This window comes from Argentina anserina, chromosome 6 (genome assembly GCF_933775445.1).
Source record: "Argentina anserina chromosome 6, drPotAnse1.1, whole genome shotgun sequence".
NCBI lineage: Eukaryota > Viridiplantae > Streptophyta > Magnoliopsida > Rosales > Rosaceae > Argentina > Argentina anserina.
The window spans coordinates 18,681,375-18,705,463 of record NC_065877.1 but is presented as its reverse complement, the minus strand read 5'-3'; the positions used below and the strand labels follow the sequence as shown (position 1 = coordinate 18,705,463).

At 43.6% G+C, this 24,089-nt stretch overlaps 2 protein-coding genes across 2 annotated transcripts in view; both read left to right on the top strand.

Annotated features, from left to right (window-relative positions):
* The window catches only part of LOC126798699 (rhomboid-like protein 20), a 271,709-nt gene that overhangs the window by 25,742 nt on the left and 221,878 nt on the right, over positions 1 to 24,089 (top strand). The gene's annotated exons all lie outside the window — the stretch shown is intronic.
* Positions 178 to 5,334, top strand: LOC126796988 (uncharacterized). Its single transcript, XM_050523688.1, has one exon. It carries the CDS (start codon positions 178 to 180, stop codon positions 5,332 to 5,334), a length of 5,157 nt encoding a protein of 1,718 aa, XP_050379645.1.

Below are 24,089 nucleotides of genomic sequence, written 5' to 3'. Positions count from 1 at the left end.
TACCCGTGGCAGGAAAGTGACCGGGAGTACGGCGTACTATATATGCGTGGAGCACGGCGTACTGAATCAAGTATAATCACAGCATTAACATTGGCGCCGTCTGTGGGAACCCGCAACAAAAAGTCAAACAAAAAAAAACATCCCATGCAACACCTAGCCAAACAACTACACTTCGACATGGGCACTACGAATCCGTCCCCCTCTACTCCGGCAGGCGGTCACATCGAAGACGTCACAGACCTTAGCCTCAACCACCCTCTACCCTCCGCCAACGACCCTTTCATCCTCACACCTACACCCGGAACAGTCGTTAGTACCAATGCGACTACAGATCCGGCAACCGCCGCAAGAATGGAAAGCATGGCTCGCGACCTAGCCGATTGCCAGCAGCGCGAGGTACTGGAACGCGAGAAAGCAGCAGCTCTTCAGAGCGAACTTGACAGGATACGGACACAGCTCGAACGGGCTGAGCGCAGTCATTTACATGGGGAGTCAAATCGCGAGGGCAGCGCGCAAACAAGAGGACGAGAACAAGTTCGCTTAAGTATCAGCTTGACCCCCTCCGAACTCGCCAAGAAACGGCCACCATCACCACGGCGTATCCATAACCGTGAGGAAGGAAGCACAAGCGTCACCTCCCGTTCCAGACCCCCCACAGCTGCTCACAACAGCGAGTCTGCCACGCTAGCCCTGATCTTGCAGCGGCTAACAGCGATAGAACAACGGGATGCCAATCCACGGTGCCAACCAGTGTTCGCAGCCAGGCTAGGCCCATTCACTACGAGAATAATGAACACCGTGCGTCCTTCTCAATCCAAGAGCCCAAAAATCACGCCGTACACAGGTGAAGGCGATCCATTCCGGCACATTGATAACTTCAAAAAAGTCACTGCCAGTAGAGAATTCGACGACGCCACCTTATGCCACCTATTCAGCGAAACCTTAGATGGGGATGCCATGAATTGGTTCTTTGAACAACCAGTGAACTCCATGGATTCCTTCGCGCAGTTAACCACAGCATTTCTTAATCGGTTTATACTCATGGCCGGGGCCGCCCACACAACTGATGGCCTATTTCAAGTAAAACAAGAGAGCAGGGAAACATTGGGCACCTTCGTCATGCGATGGCAGACTGCAGCATCCAGATGCCGGAACCTGAACAAAACGCTCGCCTTGGCTGCTTTTAAGGAAGGACTACGGTCAGAGAACTTCTTGTTCCACATTAATGTGGACCCTCGAATGCGCGGCGCCACATACGATGACATCATGACTGAAGCAGTACGATACGCTCAGGCAGAATACGTCACATACGGAGAGAAGCGGACCCCAGTACCATCAGACAAAACTACTATGACGCAAACATCTACACACACAGTCCCCCTCCAGCGCGAGCTCTTCCCAAACACAGAAGACCATAGCAAAGGCAGGAAGAGAGAGTGGCATCAAGCCAATCACCGTGATGCGCGTAACAACGATCGGCACAGGGGCCGGGACAGGAACAGAAGACTTGGCCAGGAACGTCGCGACAACAGAGACCCCCGCCAAGTTAACGCGATGGGACGCCGTAGTGACCACACACTGCCTAGGGAAGAGACCCTGGAGGACTTTTTCCACGCACATCAGGACACGTTGAGGAAACCAGCAAGACCGCTACGCCCCCAAACCGAAGCCGAAACTGGTAAATGGTGCAGATTCCACGAAAATGGAAGTCATAACACGAATGATTGCCGCACCCTCCGCATATTAAGAGCCAATGGCGACACGGGAGTTCGCCCGGCGCAACAGAGGATACAACAGAATGTGGTTGCCGCAGTCGAGACCCTACGCCGCATCAACTTTATAGAGGGAGGAGCCCCGAAGACCAACTGGTCCAACCGAGCAAAAAAGCGCTTTGACCGCAATAATCACCCAAGGCAGGTGTATGCCATCACAGGAGGAAACGTTAAACGACAGAAAGAAGGATGGAAACCGATCACCTTCACTGAGGACGAGGAAATTGGCATCTCCTTACCCAATGACGACGCTTTCCTCATAGACGCAATCTTGGGCGGACAATGGGACATAGGGAAGATGATGATCGACACGGGATCTGCAGTCAACGTCCTATTCAAGGGCTGCTACGAAAAAATGGAGCGTAGCGGCAAGAAATTGGTACAAGACCACGAACCGCTAGTCAGCTTCTCTGGTGACATAACCCAACCCGTAGGTTCGGATTATATGACAGTACGCATTGGGACCGCACCATGCACAGTTTGCGTCGAAGCTGAGTTCATCATAGTCGATGCCTACAGCTCATACAACGGGATCATCGGCCGACCTACACTTAACCGGATGCGAACTTTTATCGCCGGACACATAATGCTCATGAAATTCCCAACTCCGCACGGAACAGGACAGGTCCGGGGTTCACAATCCGTGGCAAAAGATTGCCAGACACGCGCAATTCGACAAACGCGCAACCGACACGAAATCCTGGCAGTACACGCCACAGTAAACTTGACCGACAAAGTTGTCGACGCACGAGATGGCGAAACGTCGAAAGGAAAGAGCAAGCAGAAGGCTACGCCATACGAGACAAAAATTCCGGCAAACCCCGAATCCTCATTCGCAAGTCATCCGGAGCGCAAGATCAAAATCGGGGCAACTCTCAATCCCACTGTTGAGAGAGATTTAACAAGTTTCTTGGGCGACAACATGGAAGTCTTCGCATGGTCTTATGAAGACATGCCTGGTATTTCGCCCGACATCATCATGCATGAATTGCACATCAAACCTTCCGCACACCCAATTAAGCAAAAGCGCCGAAGCTTCGACGATGAAAAAAGCACGGCGATACGCCAGGAAGTTGACAAATTGAGAGGCATGAAGTTCGTCCGGGAGGTACAGTACCCTGAGTGGATCTCAAACTGTGTTATGGTACGTAAAGCCAACGGTAAATGGCGTATGTGTGTGGATTACAAGAACGTAAACAAAGCATGCCCAAAGGACAGTTTCCCCCTACCCAGAATTGACCAGCTCATTGATGCCACGGCAGGTCACGAGTTGCTCAGTATGATGGACGCCTACTCCGGGTACAATCAGATACGCATGAACCCGGCGGATCAAGAAGCTACGACCTTCGTCACTGATAGGGGCCTGTACTGTTATAACGTAATGCCCTTCGGATTAAAAAATGCGGGTGCTACGTATGTGCGTTGCGTCACACAAATGTTTGACCAACACATCGGTCGGGAAATCGAGGTGTACGTCGATGACATGCTGGCCAAAAGCATAAAAGCAGAAGACCATGTAACCAACCTCCGAACCATCTTCAATGTGCTCAAAAAGTACAAGATGAGATTAAACCCGGAGAAATGTTTTTTCGGCGTAACAACAAGCAAGTTCCTGGGCTACATCGTCAGTCAACGCGGCATAGAGGCAAATCCCGAAAAGATACAAGCCATCCTAGATATGGCGCAGCCAATACTCAAGAAGGATGTAGAAGCCCTCCAAGGCAGGCTCGTGGCATTATCTAGATTCATATCAAGACTGACTGACAAGTGTGAGCCGTTCTTCAGATTGTTAAGGCGCTCTAAGAGTAAACTGATCGAATGGACACCAGACTGCCAAGAGGCCTTTCAGGGATTAAAAGATTACCTCGCCGCAGTACCATTACTGTCAACCCCACAGCCGGGTGAACCCCTGTACCTTTACCTCGCAGTATCCACAACCGCGGTCAGCAGTGCCTTAGTTCGCCGTGATGGAACTAAAGAACTACCAGTTTTTTACGCAGGACGAGCCATGAACGGCCCAGAGACAAGATACCCAACATTGGAGCAATTAGCCCTCGCGCTCATCGTAGCAGCCAGACGACTGCGCCACTATTTCCAAGCTCACAGCATCCACGTACTCACAAATCAACCTCTCAAACAAGTACTACAGAATCCAGAACACTCCGGGCGACTCAGCAAATGGGCTATCGAGCTGACAGAATTCGACATCGAATACAGGCCGCGACCCGCCATAAAAGGACAGGCCGTAGCCGATTTCATAGCAGAAATGATCCCCCGAGATACGGCGGAAGTGGAACCAGATAATGTCATCAACCCCGTCAGTATTTCGCCATGGAACTTGCACGTAGATGGCTCTAGCTGCGCAAAATCTAGCGGAGCGGGGATCATCTTGAGCGGACCGGGGGGACTCGAACTCGAGTATGCTTTAAAATTCAACTTTGCCGCCTCCAACAATGTAGCGGAGTACGAAGCACTGATTGCAGGACTACAATTGGCCCTAAGCACGGGTGCCACTAGCATTAATGTGTTCAGTGATTCTCAGCTCGTAGTCAATCAAATCACCGGGTCCTTCACTGCTAAGGATGAGCAACTAGCAGCCTACCTGGCGTATGCCACAACATTATTAAAGCAGTTCGAATTCTACCACATCAATCAAATACCGAGGGCCAATAACGCAAGAGCGGACTCCTTAGCAAGACTCGCCACGGCGCAACCCCACCAATGCCACAAGGATACCAGGGTCGAAATTCTCCACCATCCCTCCATTCACCAGACCTTGCAACAGATATGCCAGATAGAGCGCGACCAAGCCTCGTGGATGGATGAGATAGTAGCATTCAAGTGCAACGGCAAGCTACCAGAAGACGAGACCATGGCAAAACAACTAAGGAGACGGGCGGTAAGATATTACCTGCGGAACAACACACTCTATCGCCAAGGTCTGCTGAATGCAGACCTCAAGTGCGTCACAACCAAAGAAGGCAAGCAGATCTTGAACGAAATCCACAGCGGTGATTGTGGCAACCATTACGGCAGCCGCGCATTGGCCGCAAAAACACTCCGCACAGGATATTATTGGCCCACATTAGCCTCCGATGCACAGGAGCTCGCCAGGTCTTGCCACAAATGTCAAATCCATGGACCCATACCACGCCTACCCTCCGAACCACTATCCTACATAGTCAGCCCGTGGATCAACTGCCTTTGGGGAATGGATCTGATTGGCCCATTACCCGTCGGGAAATGTCAATTCAAGTGGGTCATTGTATGTATCGATTATCATTCCAAATGGATTGAAGCTGCGCCCCTGACGGCCATAACAACCGAGAAGGTTCAAAACTTCCTGCAACGCAACATCTTCTACCGTCACGGTACGTCGGAGTCTATCATCACAGATAACGGCACGCAGATCAACAACGAGTACCTCATCACTTGGTGCAAGGCAAGAGGAACTAAGCTCAAATTCGCATCCGTAGCACATCCAAAAACCAATGGGCAAGTAGAAGCCGCCAACAAATTGATTAAAAGCCTTCTTCGAAAAAAGCTGGGTGAAGCTAAATGACTTTGGCCAGAAAAACTCGACGAGGTAGTATGGGCAATCCGTACCACACCAACAGAAGCCACGGGCGAAACTCCTTTTTGCTTAATGTATGGCTGGGAAGCAGTTCTACCCATCGAAGTAATTCAGCCAACACAACGGGTTTCACTATTTGACCCCGAAACCAATTCGGACAGTATACACCTTGATAAAGATCTCTTGGAAGAGAAACGCATCACAGCGCATCGCCATAACATCCAGAACAAACAGCGCGTGGCACGCTTCTATAACTCGAGAGTCAAGAGCAGGACACTACAATTAGGCGACTGGGTCCTAAAAGAAGATCCAAACAAAGGTCACTGGACTACGCCCGAGATGGGATGGACCGTATAAAGTCGTCCAAATCATAGCACCAAACACGTACTGCCTAGAAGACAAGTACGGAGAAAAATTAGCCCATCCTTGGAACATGGAACAACTCAAGTACTATTACAAGTAGGAGTCCATCCGTAGCACAAGGACCAACTGTTTGAGTGCTTTTGGCGCACTGCTTTAGCTATCTTTGTACAAAATGGCTACGGCCAGGCTATCAATGAAATGAGGAATTTTTCAAACCATTGATCCTTACTACGCTAGCGTACTATGGCAATTAAATTCCTTCGACAGACAATTTCATTGTGCGCACAACGAAGATAGAATTAAGCATACAGCCAAAAGCACAAAACAACAACCACAATATTGCTACGGCAATAATATAAAAAAAACACGGGTCAAAAGAACTTCTATTCATCAAAAGATAGCAAGTTCGGCACAAAGGCCGTTACAGAAAATGCAAAAAAAAAAAAAAAAAAAAAAATACAGAAACATAAAGACTACGGCGACAGGAGACGCATTACAACGATCTTATCACCCTATCCTACTCCTCCCCCGCAACTTGGTACGCCAGCGTTGCTCAGACCGCATCGCCGGTACTCGCAGCTTCTAGCCCCGCCGCTTCCCCCGATTCGCCTTGCGGCGGTTGTGCATCCTGATGCTCTGAGAAGGAGGAGTAGGAGAGGGAGTCTCCGGATTAGAATCAGACCTGTCATTATCACAAGAAAAACCAGACGAAGAAGAGTTAGAAATTTCCTTACCACCTTCGGCCTCCGCAGTAGAAGTAGGCTGCGAAAAGGGCGGAGTCACTTCATGTGGCATGGGCGGCGGTTCCAAACCCTTCTCCGACAGCCGGACCTCGTAGTCCGCGGGATCCAGCATCTCCAGCTCCTGGAACTGCGCTATCATGTCACCCACAGCCGTGACATAGTACCCTTCCAAGTACTTAGTCATCTCCATGGATGATTTGAAGGCAGTCACGGCGCTAGACGCAGCCTCCTCTGCTACGCGGGCCCTCTCAGCTTCCGCCTCCTCGCTCATCCGTCTAACGAGCTCCTCTGCATCCGCAAGGGCAGACTGCGCCGCATCCCTCTCCGCCGCCGCTTCTCAGGCAAGTGACTCCGCTACCTCTCGACGGGCAACCTCCTGCCGAAGGTCCTCCTGGAGGTTCGCCGCATTTTCCAACTTGGCCCTAGCATTGGCCAAGTCATTTTCCAGCAGCAACACCCTTGTCTCATGGGTGCTGTCCCGTTCAACCACTTCGGCGAGATGGCGCTGTGCCTCCAGAGCATCCCGCTCCGCATCAAGCAAATTAAAAACCATCTTTGCTGCCCTCGTGGCAGCAAGACCGAGGGGACTCCGCAGGTCCAGACCAGATCCTTCAGGTCGCCTCAAACCCCCGAGCTCGGCGCGCTGGCTTAGCAACACCAGCTTCTCCAGTTCCGGAGCTCCTAGCTGGCTCAGAGGACTGCGGTCCAAGGCGGACAGATCCTCGAAAACCCGAGACTCCGTGAAGGTGAGTGGCACCAGCTGCGTAGTCCTCTGTCTTTTAGGAGGCGGAGCCTCCACTGCCGCATCCTCCACATCCTCGGGGGCAACAGATGACTTTGCTCTTTTCGAAGACGCGCCCGCCTTCTGCGGCTTCTTCTTCCTGCCAGTCTCAAGCGGATCAGCCAGATGCGGATCGACATCGATACGGCCCACTCCTTCCGCATCACTGCGGCGTGGTAATCCCTGCTCATTTGGCAGGTTCGCGTGCAGGGGAATGGACAGGTCCACAACCGCGGACGAATCCTCGACTCGCTGCGCTGCGACATTTACTTTCTTTGTAGAGGCTGCCGCCTTCTTAGACATGACGCGTCGCAACATCGTAATCGCTAGCCCTTCAGTATCCGGCGTAACGTCAGGATCTTCCTGCTGCAGAAACCGGGCGTAGCAGATGCGCTCTGATTTCTCGAAATTCCTGTTCACCGAGAGTGTCGTAGCTGCACATATAACAACAGATTAATACGCCACAAACAAAACAAAGAGGGAAGAACAGAGCACTTCTACTTACGATGACGACGGAGTAATCCTTGCTCGAACAGGAGGTACGGGTTCGTCAATACCTTTAAATCGTGAACCAAGTCTTCACCTTGACACCTCCAAAGATAAGTTACACGATTCACCCGGTCAACCTCTCGCTCGGACAAAACCAATCTCCTTCCAGCTACACAAACAAAAACAGAGCGAAGGTAGCATCAGCAAACAATCATTCCGTAGTAACAAAAGTTAGTAAAGCATTGAAACCTACAGTTAATAGCCCGGAACCGCGAGGGAATACGTTTCCTTAGGATATACTCTACCCCGTTAATGCGCCCATATTCCCACCCGTCCTCCACCACGAAGCTGTTTTTTCTCCAGTTCGCCTCCGAGGTGGGCCAGTTCTCTAAAACCTGGTACTCACTGCGCTCATCCCGCCTCACAAACCGCGCGGTCCCCCCATTACCATTACGCTGGTTGTAGTCCACTTTGAAGAAATGGAGAACCTCCGCCGCAGTAGGAGCCGAACACCCCGACAGGTAGAATAATGAACAGAGACCGAGAAGAACCCGCCACATGTTATAACTCACTTGGCCAAAGGCCAAGCCAAACTCCGCCACAAGACATTGCAGACGAGGGTCTAACGGCAACTCCACCCCAAGTCGTAATACGGAGGGGCTCACCAAGGCATGCCCGTTTGGCAACATTGAACCAAATTCATCACGCCGAATCGCACGGGCGAGGATAGTCCCAGGTAACTTAAATTCCTCCACATAACCACTCACTGCGGCGGAGTCGGCTCCATGTGCCTCCTCCACTTCCGACCTCTGCACACCACCATCTAACCAGCGCCTTACAGGCGCTGGGCTCAGTGTTGGGCCTGAAGTGCTAGTCCCCGAAGCACTTATAATACGCTCAGATACTCCTTCACTTTCTCCAGTCTCTTCACGTTGCGACTCCATGGTGCTTGACGACTCACTCGTGTCCCAGTTCGCTAACACTCTAGCAAAGACAGTAGAACGATCTTCGCGATGCAAATCGTTTCCACCACTACGCCGCACCAAGTCCAAGTAGTTGGTCTCTAATTCACTTGTCCACGACCAAGCGGATGACGACGCGGACCAACTTCCTTCTGCAGACGCGGAATCGCTATCAGTTAGTATAATTATCCTAGACATTACGCCGCAGCAAGCAACACCGAAGTCAAAGGCGAACAACCTAAAACTATAAGTCAAAAAGTAAAGTCAGATCTATCCTACGAACCTCGCAAGAACGAGTTTGAAGAACATGAAGAACACGAAGAACATGAAGAACACCAAGCCCAGTTAACGGCGAAAACCCATCCGCACCGCCTATACAAACACCCCACCTTGCCGGAAAATAATCATCTAAAGATCAAATGGACCCAAAACCCACATATCTGCCGGAAAGACCCAAAACCCAAAACCACCGATTTACCCTACAAACACAAATCTACCAACAAACAACAAGCCACAAACCGAATAAAGAAGGATCCGACCAGAAAACATACCTCAAAAAGCCGATTCACGCAAAAATCCCGATGAGTTTACGCTTGGAAGAAAAGGGAGCAGACAAAAGCAAAAGAGAGGGAATGAGAGAATTTGGATTTCGAAAACTTGGGTCTGTCGATAATGACAGCCATTCTGTCCCTTTCTCCCTTTTGTAGTAAACTCCACCTCACATCCAGCCCGTTGATCCTTCAGAAGCGATCCTTAACCGTCAGATTCAGAAAACCGTTACTCGCATCCTAGTCGTCGACCCAAGAGGTATCGCTCCAGATCTCGCCACGTGGCCTGAGTTACCGAGGCAACGTTTCGGTTACACACGCCTTAATTACACGCAATAACTGTCTTCTCGGATAACGTCACCCCACGAATTTGAAACGTTCACGAAACATCCGCCCAATGCATGTATGACACGTGCTCCCCACAGCACGAATGGCGCTGTTCCCAACCTACACACACCACGCTCAAAGACAGCGATAAGACGTCCTACGCGTAAGAGCTTACTACGCTATGACGGACGCACTACGCTCAAAGACAGCGATAAGACGTTCTACGCGTAAGAACTCACTACGCTGTGACGGACGCACTACGCTCAAAGACAGCGATAAGACGTTCTACGCGTAAGAACTCACTACGCTATGACGAACGCACTACGCTCAAAGACAGCGATAAGACGTTCTACGCGTAAGAACTCACTACGCTATGACGAACGCACTACGCTCAAAGACAGCGATAAGACGTCCTACGCGTAAGAGCTTACTACGCTATGACGGACGCACTACGCTCAAAGACAGCGATAAGACGTCCTACGCGTAAGAGCTTACTACGCTATGACGGACGCACTACGCTCAAAGACAGCGATAAGACGTCCTACGCGTAAGAGCTTACTACGCTATGACGGACGCACTACGCTCAAAGACAGCGATAAGACGTCCTACGCGTAAGAGCTTACTACGCTATGACGGACGCACTACGCTCAAAGACAGCAATAAGACGTCCTACGCGTAAGAGCTTACTACGCTATGACGGACGCACTACGCTCAAAGACAGCGATAAGACGTTCTACGCGTAAGAACTCACTACGCTATGACGGATGCACTACGCTCAAAGATAGCGATACAAGACGTCCTACGCGTAAGAACTTACTACGCCATGATAGACGCACTACGCTTAAAAGTAGCGACATAAGAAGTCCCCAACAGAGAGAAGCAATCAAACATACTACACAACAAAAACTCGGCATTCCTTAACCGGGGAGTGGGGGGACTACGAGAGGGTCCGCAAGACCCATTGCTGATTATGGCAAGACGCTCAATTATTAACTCCCCAGTCAAGAAATTACCTCCCTAGACTGGGAACTTGGGGGGACTTGTTGGCATAGGCTTATGCCCGCCATAATCAGCACAACTACCAGCGCATTAAAGCTAACGTATAGCACAATCCTACAACACTAACAGCAAGTCAGCCGCGATAACTACACAACGGGCCTCCCCACGGCCCAAACTGACTACGGACGTGCCCTCACGCGCATCTCAAAGAAGGCTCCAGAGAGCACCTTAATCGGACGTCGTCCCACATCGAATGGCAAGTAAACGATCCACTTCAACTCAACAATAAAAGGTCAGACTCTTGACCTTACAAGGTAAGTACACTGAACTTCCTACCATCACTCTGCACAAATTATCATTGCCCTGACTTAAGCGTCGGAGAGTCGAAGACCACGCCGCCGTGGTCTCTACTCTAACGACGTGTGTTACCCGTGGCAGGAAAGTGACCGGGAGTACGGCGTACTATATATACGTGGAGCACGGCGTACTGAATCAAGTATAATCACAGCATTAACAAAGGAGAAGAGAGGAAGCAAGAGTCGTGGGGTGTATGACGTTCATACAAGGAATCAAATGGCTACTTTAGAAAGAAAGCTTGACGTTCTTGTCAAGGCATTCAATGGTTCGAGCATCAACACTCAAGCGTGTGGCATTTGTTCCTTTAGGACCACACCACCGAGAATTGTCCAAATGGTGCAATGACTGAAGATGAGTTGAGCTTCATGGGGAAAAAAAGCCTAGGTATGATTCTTATTCGAACACATACAATCCTAGACATAGAGACCATCCCAACTTTCGTTGGAACAACAATACTCAACCATCCAATGTTCAAGGTCAAGGACCTCATCCTTTAGATTTGTTTGTGCAGCCTTATGTACCTCAAGGTTATGTTCCCTTTAACTCCAATGTTCATGGTTAAAATAATGCATCTGCACCTAACTATGATGAACTTTTGAAGTCCCTTGCTTAAGGGAAATACAATTTAAACTCTACTACTCAAGTTTTAGTTACAGGTCATCAAGCTCAGTCTAACGACATAACCGAGCTTAAGAATCAGATGAGACAAGTGATTGACTTCATGGGCAAGATCCATGAAGGAGATAAGTGGCCAAGCCAAACTGAGCCAAATCCTAATGTGAAGGCCATGATGACAAAAGTGAGAGGATCTTGGATTCTCCATTATAGCAAAACAAAAAAGCCGTGCCTTCTACAGACAAAGAGGCCAAGAATTTCATTGCAAATGACCTAGAGAAGGACTATGCCTCCACTAAGGTCAATGATGTCGTGCCTCTGCCCCAAAGTAATCATGTCGTGCATGACACATGTAAAGATCCTAACTCTAGTGGTTTGCTTTCAACTTGTGTTCCCTTCACCAATATATTTGCAAAGAAGAATAAGGATGACTCTGATCAATTCATGCTCGACATCTTTAAGAGGGTAGAAGTGAACATGCCTCTCATTGAATGCATTCAACAAATCCCGAAGTACGCTAAATTTCTGAAGGAATTGTGCACCAATAAGAGGATGACTCAAGAGAAGAAAGTGGTAACAATGAGTAAGACAATCTCAGCCGTGCTACAAACAAAGCTACCACCTAAACTCAAGGATCCAGGGAGTTTTTCAATCCTTTGTACAATTGGTAATACAAAATTTCATAAGATAATCCAAGACTTAGGAGCATCGATCAATGTAATGCCATACTACATTTATGCTAACTTAGGTCTAGAAGATTTGAAAAAATATAGTGTGGTTATTCGATTAGCTGATTGTTCCAACAAAGTCCCTTTGGGCTATGTTGAAGATGTTCTTGTGCAGGTTTCGAGCTTGATATGACCTACGGACTTCTATGACCTTGATATGGAGCTAGCTGAAGCAGATGACAAGGGGGTCCCTATTTTGTTGGGGCGTCCCTTTATGAGGACTGCAAGAACAAAGATTGATGTATTTAATGGATCACTCACTTTCATGAAGTATCCCCTTTCAGAATTAAGTGATTGTTTTTCAGTTGACATTCTTGATTCCCTTGCATATAACTATCTAGATACCTTGGCACATGACGAGTTGGCACTCACCATTGCCCAAGGGGCCAGATTTGCAAGTGATGGCTCCAATGTTTCTGAGTTAAAAGCCAATGATACTGTGCCATCTTTTATACTAGAGAACGTGGTATCTCTTAAGGTTTTGCCACGTGAGGTAAGTTTTGTCTCTCCTAGTCCAAAGCTTGATCTTAAGGTTCTTACATACCACTTGAAGTATGCGTTTATAGGATATGAGGATACATTGCCAGTGATCATTTCATCTGCACTCAACGAGGAACAAGATGAGAGATTGATTGAGGTTTTGAAAAGGCACAAGACGGCCATAGGATGGACCCTAGCCGACATCAAGGGAATCAGCCCTACAATGTGTGTGCATCAAATTTAACTTGAAGATGGTGCCAAACCGACCAAGGAGGGTCAGAGACGTCTTCAGCCACCAATGATGCAAGTTGTCAAGGACGAGATCACTAAGTTACATGATTGTGGCGTCATCTACCCTATTTCGGACAGTAGGTGGATCTCTCAAATTCAAGTTGTGCCAAAGAAGTCCTGAATCATGGTAGTGAAGAACAAGGATAATGAGTTAGTGCCTCAGAGAACGGTAATTAGTCACCGTATGTGTATCGACTATAGGAAGCTCAATGCCACAACAAGGAAAGATCACATGCCGTTGCCATTCATTGATCAAATGCTTGAGTGGTTAACTGGTCATTCTTTCTATTGTTTCCTTGATGGATATAGTGGATACAATCAGATTAGTGTTGCAGAGGAGGATCAAGAAAAGACGACACATGCCTTTTTGGTACGTTTGGTTATCGTCACATGCCTTTTGGTTTATGCAACGCTTCAGGTACGTTTCAAAGTTGTATGTATCACATTTTCTCTGAGTATATTGGTTCTAAAATTGAAGTTTTCATGTATGACTTTTCTGTTTATGGTGAGAATTTCGATGCATGTTTAGAAAATGTGGAACTTGTGCTTAGACGTTATGAAGAAACTAACTTGGTGTTGAATTGGGAAAAATCTCTCTTTATGGTTACACAAGGTATTGTTTTAGGACATATTGTTTCATCTTGTTTCATCTAAAGGAATTGAGGTTGATAAGTCTAAAGTAGATCTTGTGCGTCACTTACGTTTCCCCACAAATGTGAGGGATGTTCGATCGTTTCTTGGACATGCAGGTTTCTATCATACGTTTATCAAGGATTTTCCAAGATTGCGAGACGATTGAGTTCATTGCTTCAAAAGGACGTTCCCTTTCACTTTGATGATGATTGCAAGCATGCATTTGAGACTTTGAAGAAGCTCTTTACGTCAGCACCGATCATGGCACCGCCAGATTGGTCTTTGCCATTTGAGTTAATGTGTGATTCCTCCGACTATGCAGTTGGAGCCGTGCTATGACTAAGGAAGGAAAAGCAGCCCTATGCCATTTACTATGCCTCCCGAACGCTCAATGATGCTCAACAGAACTACACCACAATTGAGAAAGAACTTCTTGCTGTGATCTTTGCTTTAGATAAGTTTTGTTATTACTTACTTCAATCCAAAGTTATTATTTACACTGACCATGCAGCTTTGAAGTACTTAATGACGAAGAAAGATGCCAACCCAAAATTGATTCAATGGATTCTCTTACTCCAAGAGTTTGATCTCGAAATCAAGGACAAGAAGGGAAATGACAACGTTGTCGCAGGCTATTTGAGACGTTTAGTGAGAGATGCCAAACCCCTGGCCATTTAAGAGAGTTTTCCGGATGAGCAACTCTTTTGAGTTGAGGTAAGTGAGCCATGATATGCAGATATTGTGAACTATCTTGTTTCTAAGCAATTCCCGGATACTTTATCGCATGCTCAAAATAATAGAGTCAAGACCTTAGCTAAGTATTACATTTGGGATGAACCATACTTGTGGAAACATTGTGTTGATCAAATCATTAGGAGGTGTGTCCCTGAATCTAAACATCATTTTATACATACTTTTTGTCATTCTGAGTCTGGTGGATGACATTTTGGTTCACGTAGGACTGCTCTTAAGGTATTAGAATGTGGTTTCTTTTGGCCTACGATCTTCAAAGATGTATATCATTTTTGCATGACTTGTGATAGATGCCAACACATTTGAAACAAAGGTTCTAGAGATCAAATGCCAATGCATCTTGTCTTGATTGTTGAAATATTTAATTGTTGGGGCATTGATTTCATGTTTCCTTTTCCAAACTCTAATGATTTCTTGTACACACTCGTTTGTGTTGATTATGTTTCGAAATGGGTGGACGAAAAAGCCACACGGACCAATGATCTCGAGTTGTTGCAGATTTCCTTCGTTCTAACACTTTCTCTAGGTTTGGTATGCCGAGAGTGATCATTAGTGATGGATGATCTCATTTTTGCAACCGGCCCATTGAGGCGTTGTTGAGGAAGTGTGGTTTAGTTCATTTTGTTAGAACGAGTTTTTAGGAAGAGTTTAACTCGAATATGTGTGATTTGATGATGAAACGTGCTAAATGTTTGAAATCCATATCGAGATTGGTTTCCTTACTCAACTAGGACTATTTTCCTATTTTCGCACTTTTCTATTTCTAACTTGTCGATTCTTTTCAAGAAAGAAAAATTTTAGATGGACAAGGAGAGAAGAGACGGTGTGATCAAGTCCTAGATGTATTAGGAGAAGTTCTAGCCGTGTGCATTCAAGAGAAGGATTCATATTGGAAGTTGGACTCTTGTATAGAGTTGGAGAAGAATTTCTAAGGTGTAATTGAAGATAATTTTATGCACAATAAATCCGAATATGGAGGAGGAAGAAGATATGCAATTAAAGTCAAATCCTTATCAGAATCAGAAATCTACCAGTGCACGTCATCCAACTTCGACGGACTTCTCAGGATAGCTAACAATGAATCAGAAAACGTGCTATATATCGATAGAACTTTCCGTAGGATTTAGAATCACATTGATATCTATTTCCTAGAAGAAGTTATGACAGAATTATTGCATGGAGGTCAGTTTTGCTGATTTGAAGAATCCTAAAGGAAAGATGCTAACTTGTTCTCCACTCGAAAGGAAGTTTTCTCATTGGTTGGAGGATATTTTGGACATCAAATTTGTGCATTCTACTGCCGTTGACGTTCTTTATATATAAAGGGGATTTGTGCATTCAGAAGATCATCAATCCTTGCGCCAAATGCCAGCCAAAGCTTTGCTAAAACACATACTCACCACCAAGAACCCTAGAATATGAAATCATCCAGTCTTTCACCATTCTTTTTCTCCAAAGCTCAAAGCCTAGGACATTCATCCCCTTGAAGATCTCTAGTTATCTTGTCTTAAGTCTGGAAGAATAATTTAAAGTGTAACTCTATGATTTTCTTGTTTAGATTTCAGATTTTTCTGTTCTTGCTCTTGGATGAATATTGTTTTAGGTTTTGTTATGTTTATTGTGATTTTTCTATGAGATTATATGTAACTTTCGAATTATATATAGATTAATGATTTCAATTTTTGTTCAATGAATTTTGTTTATGCCGTAAAAATCTTCTTAAGTGATTTAGAGATTACTTAGTTGTTGTGTTTGCTCGAAGCATAGCATAATATCTAGGTTGTTCGATTAAAGACTTGTAATATGAATTTGGTTAGTCTTTTCTTGCTGCTCGAAGTATGCATGTTAGGTTAATTGAATTAGATTTTTAAGTAAGGCGCGAAGCAATACTTGAATGTGTTAAATGTCTATGTGGTAAGATAACCTCGAAGGACCCTAATTGCATGATCGAACCTAAGTTATTCTAGTTAATCCTACGACAAGAAACTGATTGAGATTAGAAGTTGAATTCATTATTCTTATATGGTTTGTTTTGGTGATTGTTTGTGTGTTGATTGATTGATCATATGTATATATTAGTTTAAGTTTTATTTCCTGTCTTTATATTCTTAATCCGAAAGTTATAAACCCTTTAATCCAATTTGTGATTTCGATGCTATGCTGTTCTGTGATTCATTCCCTGGTTTGGTTCCCCGGCTTGTAACAATACCTTCTTGCTTTGTGCTATTAACGATGCTTAAAGAGGTAATATTGATGTCGAGTAATCGAATTGATCAGTGAGAAAGAGAATTGAAGGCTTAAATTTTTGAACTTTCTAAAACGCCCATTATTTTTTAAATTTCAAAAATCTATTTGCCTATGATTTGAAAGATAAAATTGTAATTTAGATAATATAAATGAAAAGAAGGAGAAAAAGAAGCAGAAAGTCACGATCCTACAATTCAATTTAAATAGATAATAACTACTAATGTATTGAAGACATAACTACCCACTATCAGTTTGTTTTGTTTTTCCAAAATTTTTGTTAGAAGAAAAATAGGTAAATAGCACACACAGATTTTCTATCATGAGATTAGTATATATCAGAACATTAAATTGATGACAATTGAATCCCAAAGATATTTCAACTCATTTCCAAAAATCGAAGAATCTAGAATACAAGCTTAAATTTGTTTGAATCACTAATGGCTCTGATCGGTTCGATTACTCGATATCAACTCTGTAAGCATCGTTAATAGTATAAAGTAAGAGTGTATTGTTACAAACCGGGAATCTAACCAGGGGCTGAATCACAATCATATAACACGAATCCACAAAAGGTTTATAGATTAGAAAGTTTCGATTGAGATATAAATAGAAAATAAAACATCAACTAATATTTACATGTAACCATCCAAACTCACACACAAGCAATCACCAAATAAGTAATATAAACACAATGAAACCAAGTTCTTTTCTCCCTAAGGTTCATGCCGTAACACCTTCACAAGTAACTAAGGTTTGATCATGCAACTAGGGTCCTCAGCGGTTGTCCTAAACACATAAACACTTAACTCATTCAATTAGTGCTCAGCGCCTTCATTGAAATCTAACTCAATCAATCCTAACATGCATACTCAGCGCAGTAAATAAGATTCACCAAGTTCATCATAAGCCTTTAATCAAACAACCTAGATATCATGATATACTCAGCGCAAACACAACATATATGTACTTTCGAAATGACTTAAGAACATACACAGCAGAAACCAAAAATCATTAAATCAAAACTTGAAATTCATTGACATTATATAACTTGAAATCATACTACAACATCATAGATACAATTGAAATATATTACACAAAACTAAACATTGTAATCATCCAAACAAGAAACTAAAACACGAATTCTATCAAAGAGAGTCATGGTTACACTTTATGAAATCTCAACGCATTCACAAAGGTAGACCGAGACGTTTAAGGGAACGGAGCTGCTTCACTCAGCGCACTCGGATGGTGAATTCAGAATTAGGATTTCTTAGCTAGTGAGTATGTGTTTGGAAGAGCTTTGGCTAGTACATGGCACAAGGTTAATGATGATTCTGATGTAGATTTGTGCCTCTACATATAGGAGAAACAAGGCCCCAACTTTCCCTCACAACCCTTGGATCAAAACCAAATCAATGGCTGAAATAATTCAGCCGAGTCCATTGGACCTCCGAGTAATGATTCCATCATAACTTCCTCTAGGAAACATATATTGATGCTATTCCAATTTCTTCAGAAACTATACTCATAGGGATTTCTATCCATATATGACACGTCCTCTAATTCGATCTGAACTGTCTATGGGAGCCCGTCAAAGTTGGACTATGAATCCTGACAGATTTCTGATTCTTGTATGGATTAGGCTTTTAAGTGCATATCATATTTTCCTTGATAATTCTGATTTATATGCACGAAAATATCTTCCTTAACACTTTGGAATCCTTCTCCAACTTCGATTGGAACTCATTTTCCGAATGAGAATGCATTAAATCGCACAACCTCTCCATATCCTACTAGGAATCTGATTTTCAGTGTCTTCTCTTTCCTTGCGCAACTAGGAATGCTTTCCAAATAAGAATAAGTAAGTTAGAAATAAAGAAATAGGAAAGGATGAATCCTACTCTAACAAGGAATTATATCTCAACATGGATTCTCAACACTTAGCACGTTTTCAGCACATATTCACACATGATTGAGTTAAACTCTACCTCGACACACTAATCACATATCACTTATATGACTCTAGAATAACGAAATAAGAATAAGACATATATGCATTAAGAACGTCACACTTTGTGCTCCTATCAGGGTAGAATACTAGTTTTTTTTTTGGGCAAAGTACACTACTTCAAGCTACTTAGGCTAGGGAACTTAGAAAACCGTGGAAATAATCAAAATTCAACTCTATCATGATTATAGAAACTCATTATATGTTCACTATGAATTCCCTTGCATAAACTCTTTGAATCCTATCAATATCCAATTTCAATTTTAGAAACTCTAATCCAATCAAGTACCGGTCCCCATCTTGTTGGGTCGTCCCTTCATGAGGACTGCAAGAACAAAAATTGATGTGTTTAGTGGATCACTCACCTTTGAGTTCGATGGTGAAGTGATTAGCTTCAACATCTTTGAAGCTATGAGGTATCCTCTTTCGGAGTTAAGTGATTGTTTTTCAGTTGACATTCTTGATTCCCTTGCAGATAACTATCTAGATACCTTGGCACATGACGAGTTGGCACTCACTATTGCCCAAGGGGCCGGATTTACAAGTAATGGTTCTAACATTTCGGAGTTAGAAGCTAATGATGCCGTGCCATCCTTCATTCTTGAGAACGTGACCTCTCTTGAGGTTGCATGTGAGGTAAGCTATGTCTCTCCTAGTCCAATTCTCTTAACTACTAACAAGATTCTTCCTTCTGTGGTGCAAGCTCCAAAGCTTGATCTTAAGGTTCTTCCGGACCACTTGAAGTATGCGTTTTTAGGAGATGAGGATACATTGCCAGTGATCATTTCATCTGCACTCAACGAGGAACAAGAGGAGAGATTGATTGAAGTGCTGAAGAGTCACAAGACGACAATAGGATGGACCCTAGCCGACATCAAGGGAATTAGCCCTACCATGTGTGTGCACCGAATTTTGCTTGAAGATGGTGCCAAACCAACCAAGGAAGGTCAGAGACGTCTTCACCCACCAATGATGCAAGTTGTAAAAGATGAAATCACTAAGTTGCACGATTGTGGCATGATCTACCCCATCTCGGATAGTAGGTGGATCTCTCCCATTCAAGTTGTGCCAAAAAAGTCAGAAATCACGGTGGTGAAGAACAAAGATAACGAGTTGGTGCCTCAAAGGACAGTGACTGGTCATCGAGTGTGTATCGACTATAGGAAGCTCAATGCTACAACAAGGAAGGACCATATGCCATTGCCATTCATTGATCAAATGCTTGCGAGGTTAGCTGGTCATTCTTTCTATTGTTTCCTTGATGGATATAGTGGATACAACCAAATTAGTGTTGCGGAAGAAGATCAAGAAAAGACTACGTTCACATGTCCTTTTGGTACGTTTGCTTATCGTCGCATGCCTTTTGGTTTATGCAACGCTCCAGGTACGTTTCAACGTTGCATGTATCACATTTTGTCTGAGTATATTGGTTCTAAAATTGAAGTTTTCATGGATGATTTTTCTGTCTATGGTGAAGATTTCGAAACTTCCCTAGAGAATGTTCAATTAGTGCTTAAACGTTGTGAAGAAACTAACTTGGTTTTGAATTGGGGAAAATGTCATTTTATGGTCACGCAAGGCATTGACTTATGCCATATTGTTTCATCTAGAGGAATTGAGGTTGATAAGTCTAAAATAGATCTTCTGCGTCACATACCCCTCCCCACAAGTGTGAGGGATGTTCGATCGTTTCTTGGACATGCACGTTTCTATCGTAGGTTTATCAAGGACTTTTCCAAGATTGCGTGACCAATGAGTTCATTGCTTCAAAAGGACGTTTTCTTTCACTTTGATGATGATTGCAAGTTTGCATTTGAGACTTTGAAGAAGCTCTTAACTTCGGCACCTATCATGGCACCACCGGATTGGTCCTTGTCATTTGAGTTGATGTGTGATGCCTCCGACTATGCAGTTGGAGCCGTGCAAGGACAGAGGAAGGACAAGCAGCCCTATGCCATGTATTATGCCTCACGAACGCTCAATGATGCTCAACAGAACTACACCACAACTGAAAAAGAACTTCTTGCCGTGATCTTTGCTCTAGATAAGTTTCGTTCTTACTTACTTCAATCCAAAGTTATTGTTTACACTGACCATGCAGTTTTGAAGTACTTAATGACGAAGAAGGATGCCAAACCAAGATTGATTCGATGGATTCTTCTACTTCAAGAGTTCGATCTTGAGATCAAGAAAAAGAAGGGAAGTGACAATGTTGTGGCGGATCACTTAAGTTGTTTGGTGAGAGATGCCGAGCCCTTGGCTATCCAAAAGAGCTTTCCGGATGAGCAACTCTTTTGAGTTGAGATTAGTGAGCCATTGTATGCAGATATTGTCAATTATCTTGTTTCTAAGCAATTTCCGGATACTTTATCGCATGCTCAAAAGAATAGACTCAAGGCATTAGCTAAGTATTATGTTTGGGATGAACCATACTTGTGGAAATATTGTGTTAATCAAATCATTAGGAGGTGTGTCCCTGAACATGAACATCATTCTATACTTACTTTTTGCCATTCTGAGTCTTGTGGATGACATTTTGGTTCACGTAGGACTGCTCTAAAGGTGTTAGAATGTGGTTTCTTTTGGCCTACGATTTTCAAAGATGCATATCATTTTTGCATGACTTGTGATAGGTGCCAACGCATGGGGAACTTAGGATCTAGAGATCAAATGCCTATGACACCGATTATATATGTTGAAATATTTGATTGTTGGGGTATTGATTTCATGGGATCTTTTCCTAGCTCTAATGGTTTCTTGTACATACTCGTTTGTGTTGATTATGTTTCGAAATGGGTTGAAGCAAATGCCACCCGGACTAATGATTCTCGAGTTGTTGCAGATTTCCTTCGAGCCATATATATGTGCCTTTCTTTGGAGAGTTTATTCTATCGTTTCTTGGCTTTATAACCTCATTATATTTATTTTGATCAATTCATATGCCATAGAATTGCAATGAACTAGAGAATGCTAGAACTTACTTTGTGAAACTTTCGAAGCTTTATGTCATAATATACTCTGATTTTGAAAAGGATTGTTGGATCTTTTTAGGATTTCCACCACTTTAAGCCAAAAAGCCGTTTTCCCTATTTGAGCCCTGCTTGGGACACCTTAGTGTTAACCTTTTGAGCCTACGTTAAGCCTTTTCTTTCATTTCCAACATGTTATATCCTTGCTTAGTATAGTTATATCTCTACCTTGTCTTTGAGGCTTCGCAGAGCCAATTTTGGATGTTAATATGGAGTGATGATTTGATTCAAGTGTGGGGTTATGCTATTGTATGTATGTATGCCGTCAAACTAGTATGAAAAGAAAGAAAAATGTATTGATGCCGTGAGAAGAAGAAGAAGAAAAAGATATGTACACGGTTTTGAAAAAAATGGAAAGAATGATGAAAAGATCTCGGCATACATGTTGTTTGTGTGAATTTGGAGTTGTGATGTATTTGTTGAAGGCTCAATGGTGTTATACTTTAGCCTTTGTTCGTTTTCACAATGTTTAAAGTGAAGAATGGGTCCAACATGATGAAATTTGGCCCTTGTTTTATGGAGTATAGCGACATAAGGTGGATGTTTTGCTCTGCTAAGTCTTAAGGATGACCTTTGTGATTCCTTTATCCTGAAAAATGTATCCATGCCGAGCTTAAGCTTACCCTTTTCTAAAGATCCGCATAATTCTTAAAATGAGTAGCTCTTGATCTGTAGAGTTTGTTTCATGAGTAAGCATATGGTTTGGGTTCATTTGTATATATGATTGGTATCTTTCATGAGGTTTTCGAATTCACTATGTTTATAACTCTTGTGTGTGAAAAGCTTTTAAGCATATGCCATGTCTTGAGAAAAAAAAGATTTGGAGTGCATATCTTTTGTGAGTTGAATTTGAACTTGTTTTGAACATGTCGAGCTTAATTTCACCCTTGTTTCTGCCATGTCTTACTTGTTAAACGAAATCTCATGTTTATTAACCATTGAATTCATCTTATCTATTTCGATTGAGTGTTATTCTTGATGCTATGAGTTTGAAGATCTCTGAGACAAAATGTTGAAGGCATTAGTATGTTGTGTCGTTAATTTTAGTGTTATTTCCCTTTTTAGTGTTTGCTAAGGGACTAGCAAAGTCTAAGTGTGGGGTTGTTGATAGGAGCACAAAGTGTGACGTTCTTAATGTATATATGTCATATTCTTATGCTTTGTTACTTCTTATTTAGTTGTTTTAGGTTCATATTTGTCATTTCTATGTTCTAAGTAGAGCTATGCCGAAATTGAATGAATTGATGATGAAATTGTGCTAAGTGTTAGAACTCCTTATTGAGCTAGGATTCTTTACTCGACTAGGATTCTACTTTCCTATTTTCATTCTTTCCTATTCCTTAATCGTCGATTTCTTTTCAGGAAAGACAAATCATATTTGGAAAGGAAGTAGAGTTGCCGAGATGCATTCCTAGTGAGACAAGGAAATCATATTCGAGTTGAAGAATGAGAAGAGGAGGCCAGCCTAGCTACTCCTAGTTGGACCAAGAGAGATGCCGTGCAGCCCTTATGTGGTCTCCCTATTGGACTTGGTTTCCTACATCAAGTTGGATATGGAGTATATGAATCAAATCCATAACAAAGAAGATTTCAGCTTCCCAATTGGATTCTACTTCCTTATAGGATGGCAAGAGAGCTTCCTAGACTCCTATATAGAGAGGCTCGGCCTCCCCATTCAGATCATCATCAACCTTGCACACAAGCACAAGCCTAGCTCTGCCGAATTAATCCCTCGCCCTTCCAAGAAATCCTAAAACCGATTCCACCATCCTTCCATCAATCTATAGCCTTCAAGCACTCTTGTGAAGAAGGTTTCATTCCCTAGAAGTCACGGCTACACTTGTGGAATTGCTTGATTTATAAAGTGTAACCATGATTCACTCTTTGTTTCAATTCGGTTTTTAGGTTTTTCTTGTTCTTGGATGAGATTGAGATTTGTGTAGTGTAATCTTGTTTCAATTTTGTCTATGATATAGCTACTTGATTCAATTTATATAAAGATTCGAACTCATTTTTTAGTTTTATGGATTTTCTGTTTTGGTTTCCACCGTGTACTATGTATGAACAATTTCGATTCCTAAGTGTTATGACTGTGCTTGTAGGATGATATTTAGGTTTTTGGATTAAAGACTTATGCTAAGAACATGTTTACTCTTTTCTATGTGATTTTCGAATTGCATGGTTGTTGGTTAAGTAGGTGACATGCTTAATGAATTCAATGTGCATGACTTTGGAATTAGATGATGAAGATGAACATGTTAGATTTCGATTATGGCTGCTTGGTATTAATCGAATGTGTTGAGTGTATATGTGTTTAGGTTACTGCTTAGAACCCTAATTGCATGATCCAACCTTATGTGTTTATGAGGAGGTCTTGGCATGATTCAAAA

What these genes read in the sequence shown, in the direction of transcription:
- LOC126796988 (XM_050523688.1), top strand. Translation starts at nt 178, where the DNA reads ATGGGCACTACGAATCCGTCCCCCTCTACTCCGGCAGGCGGTCACATC.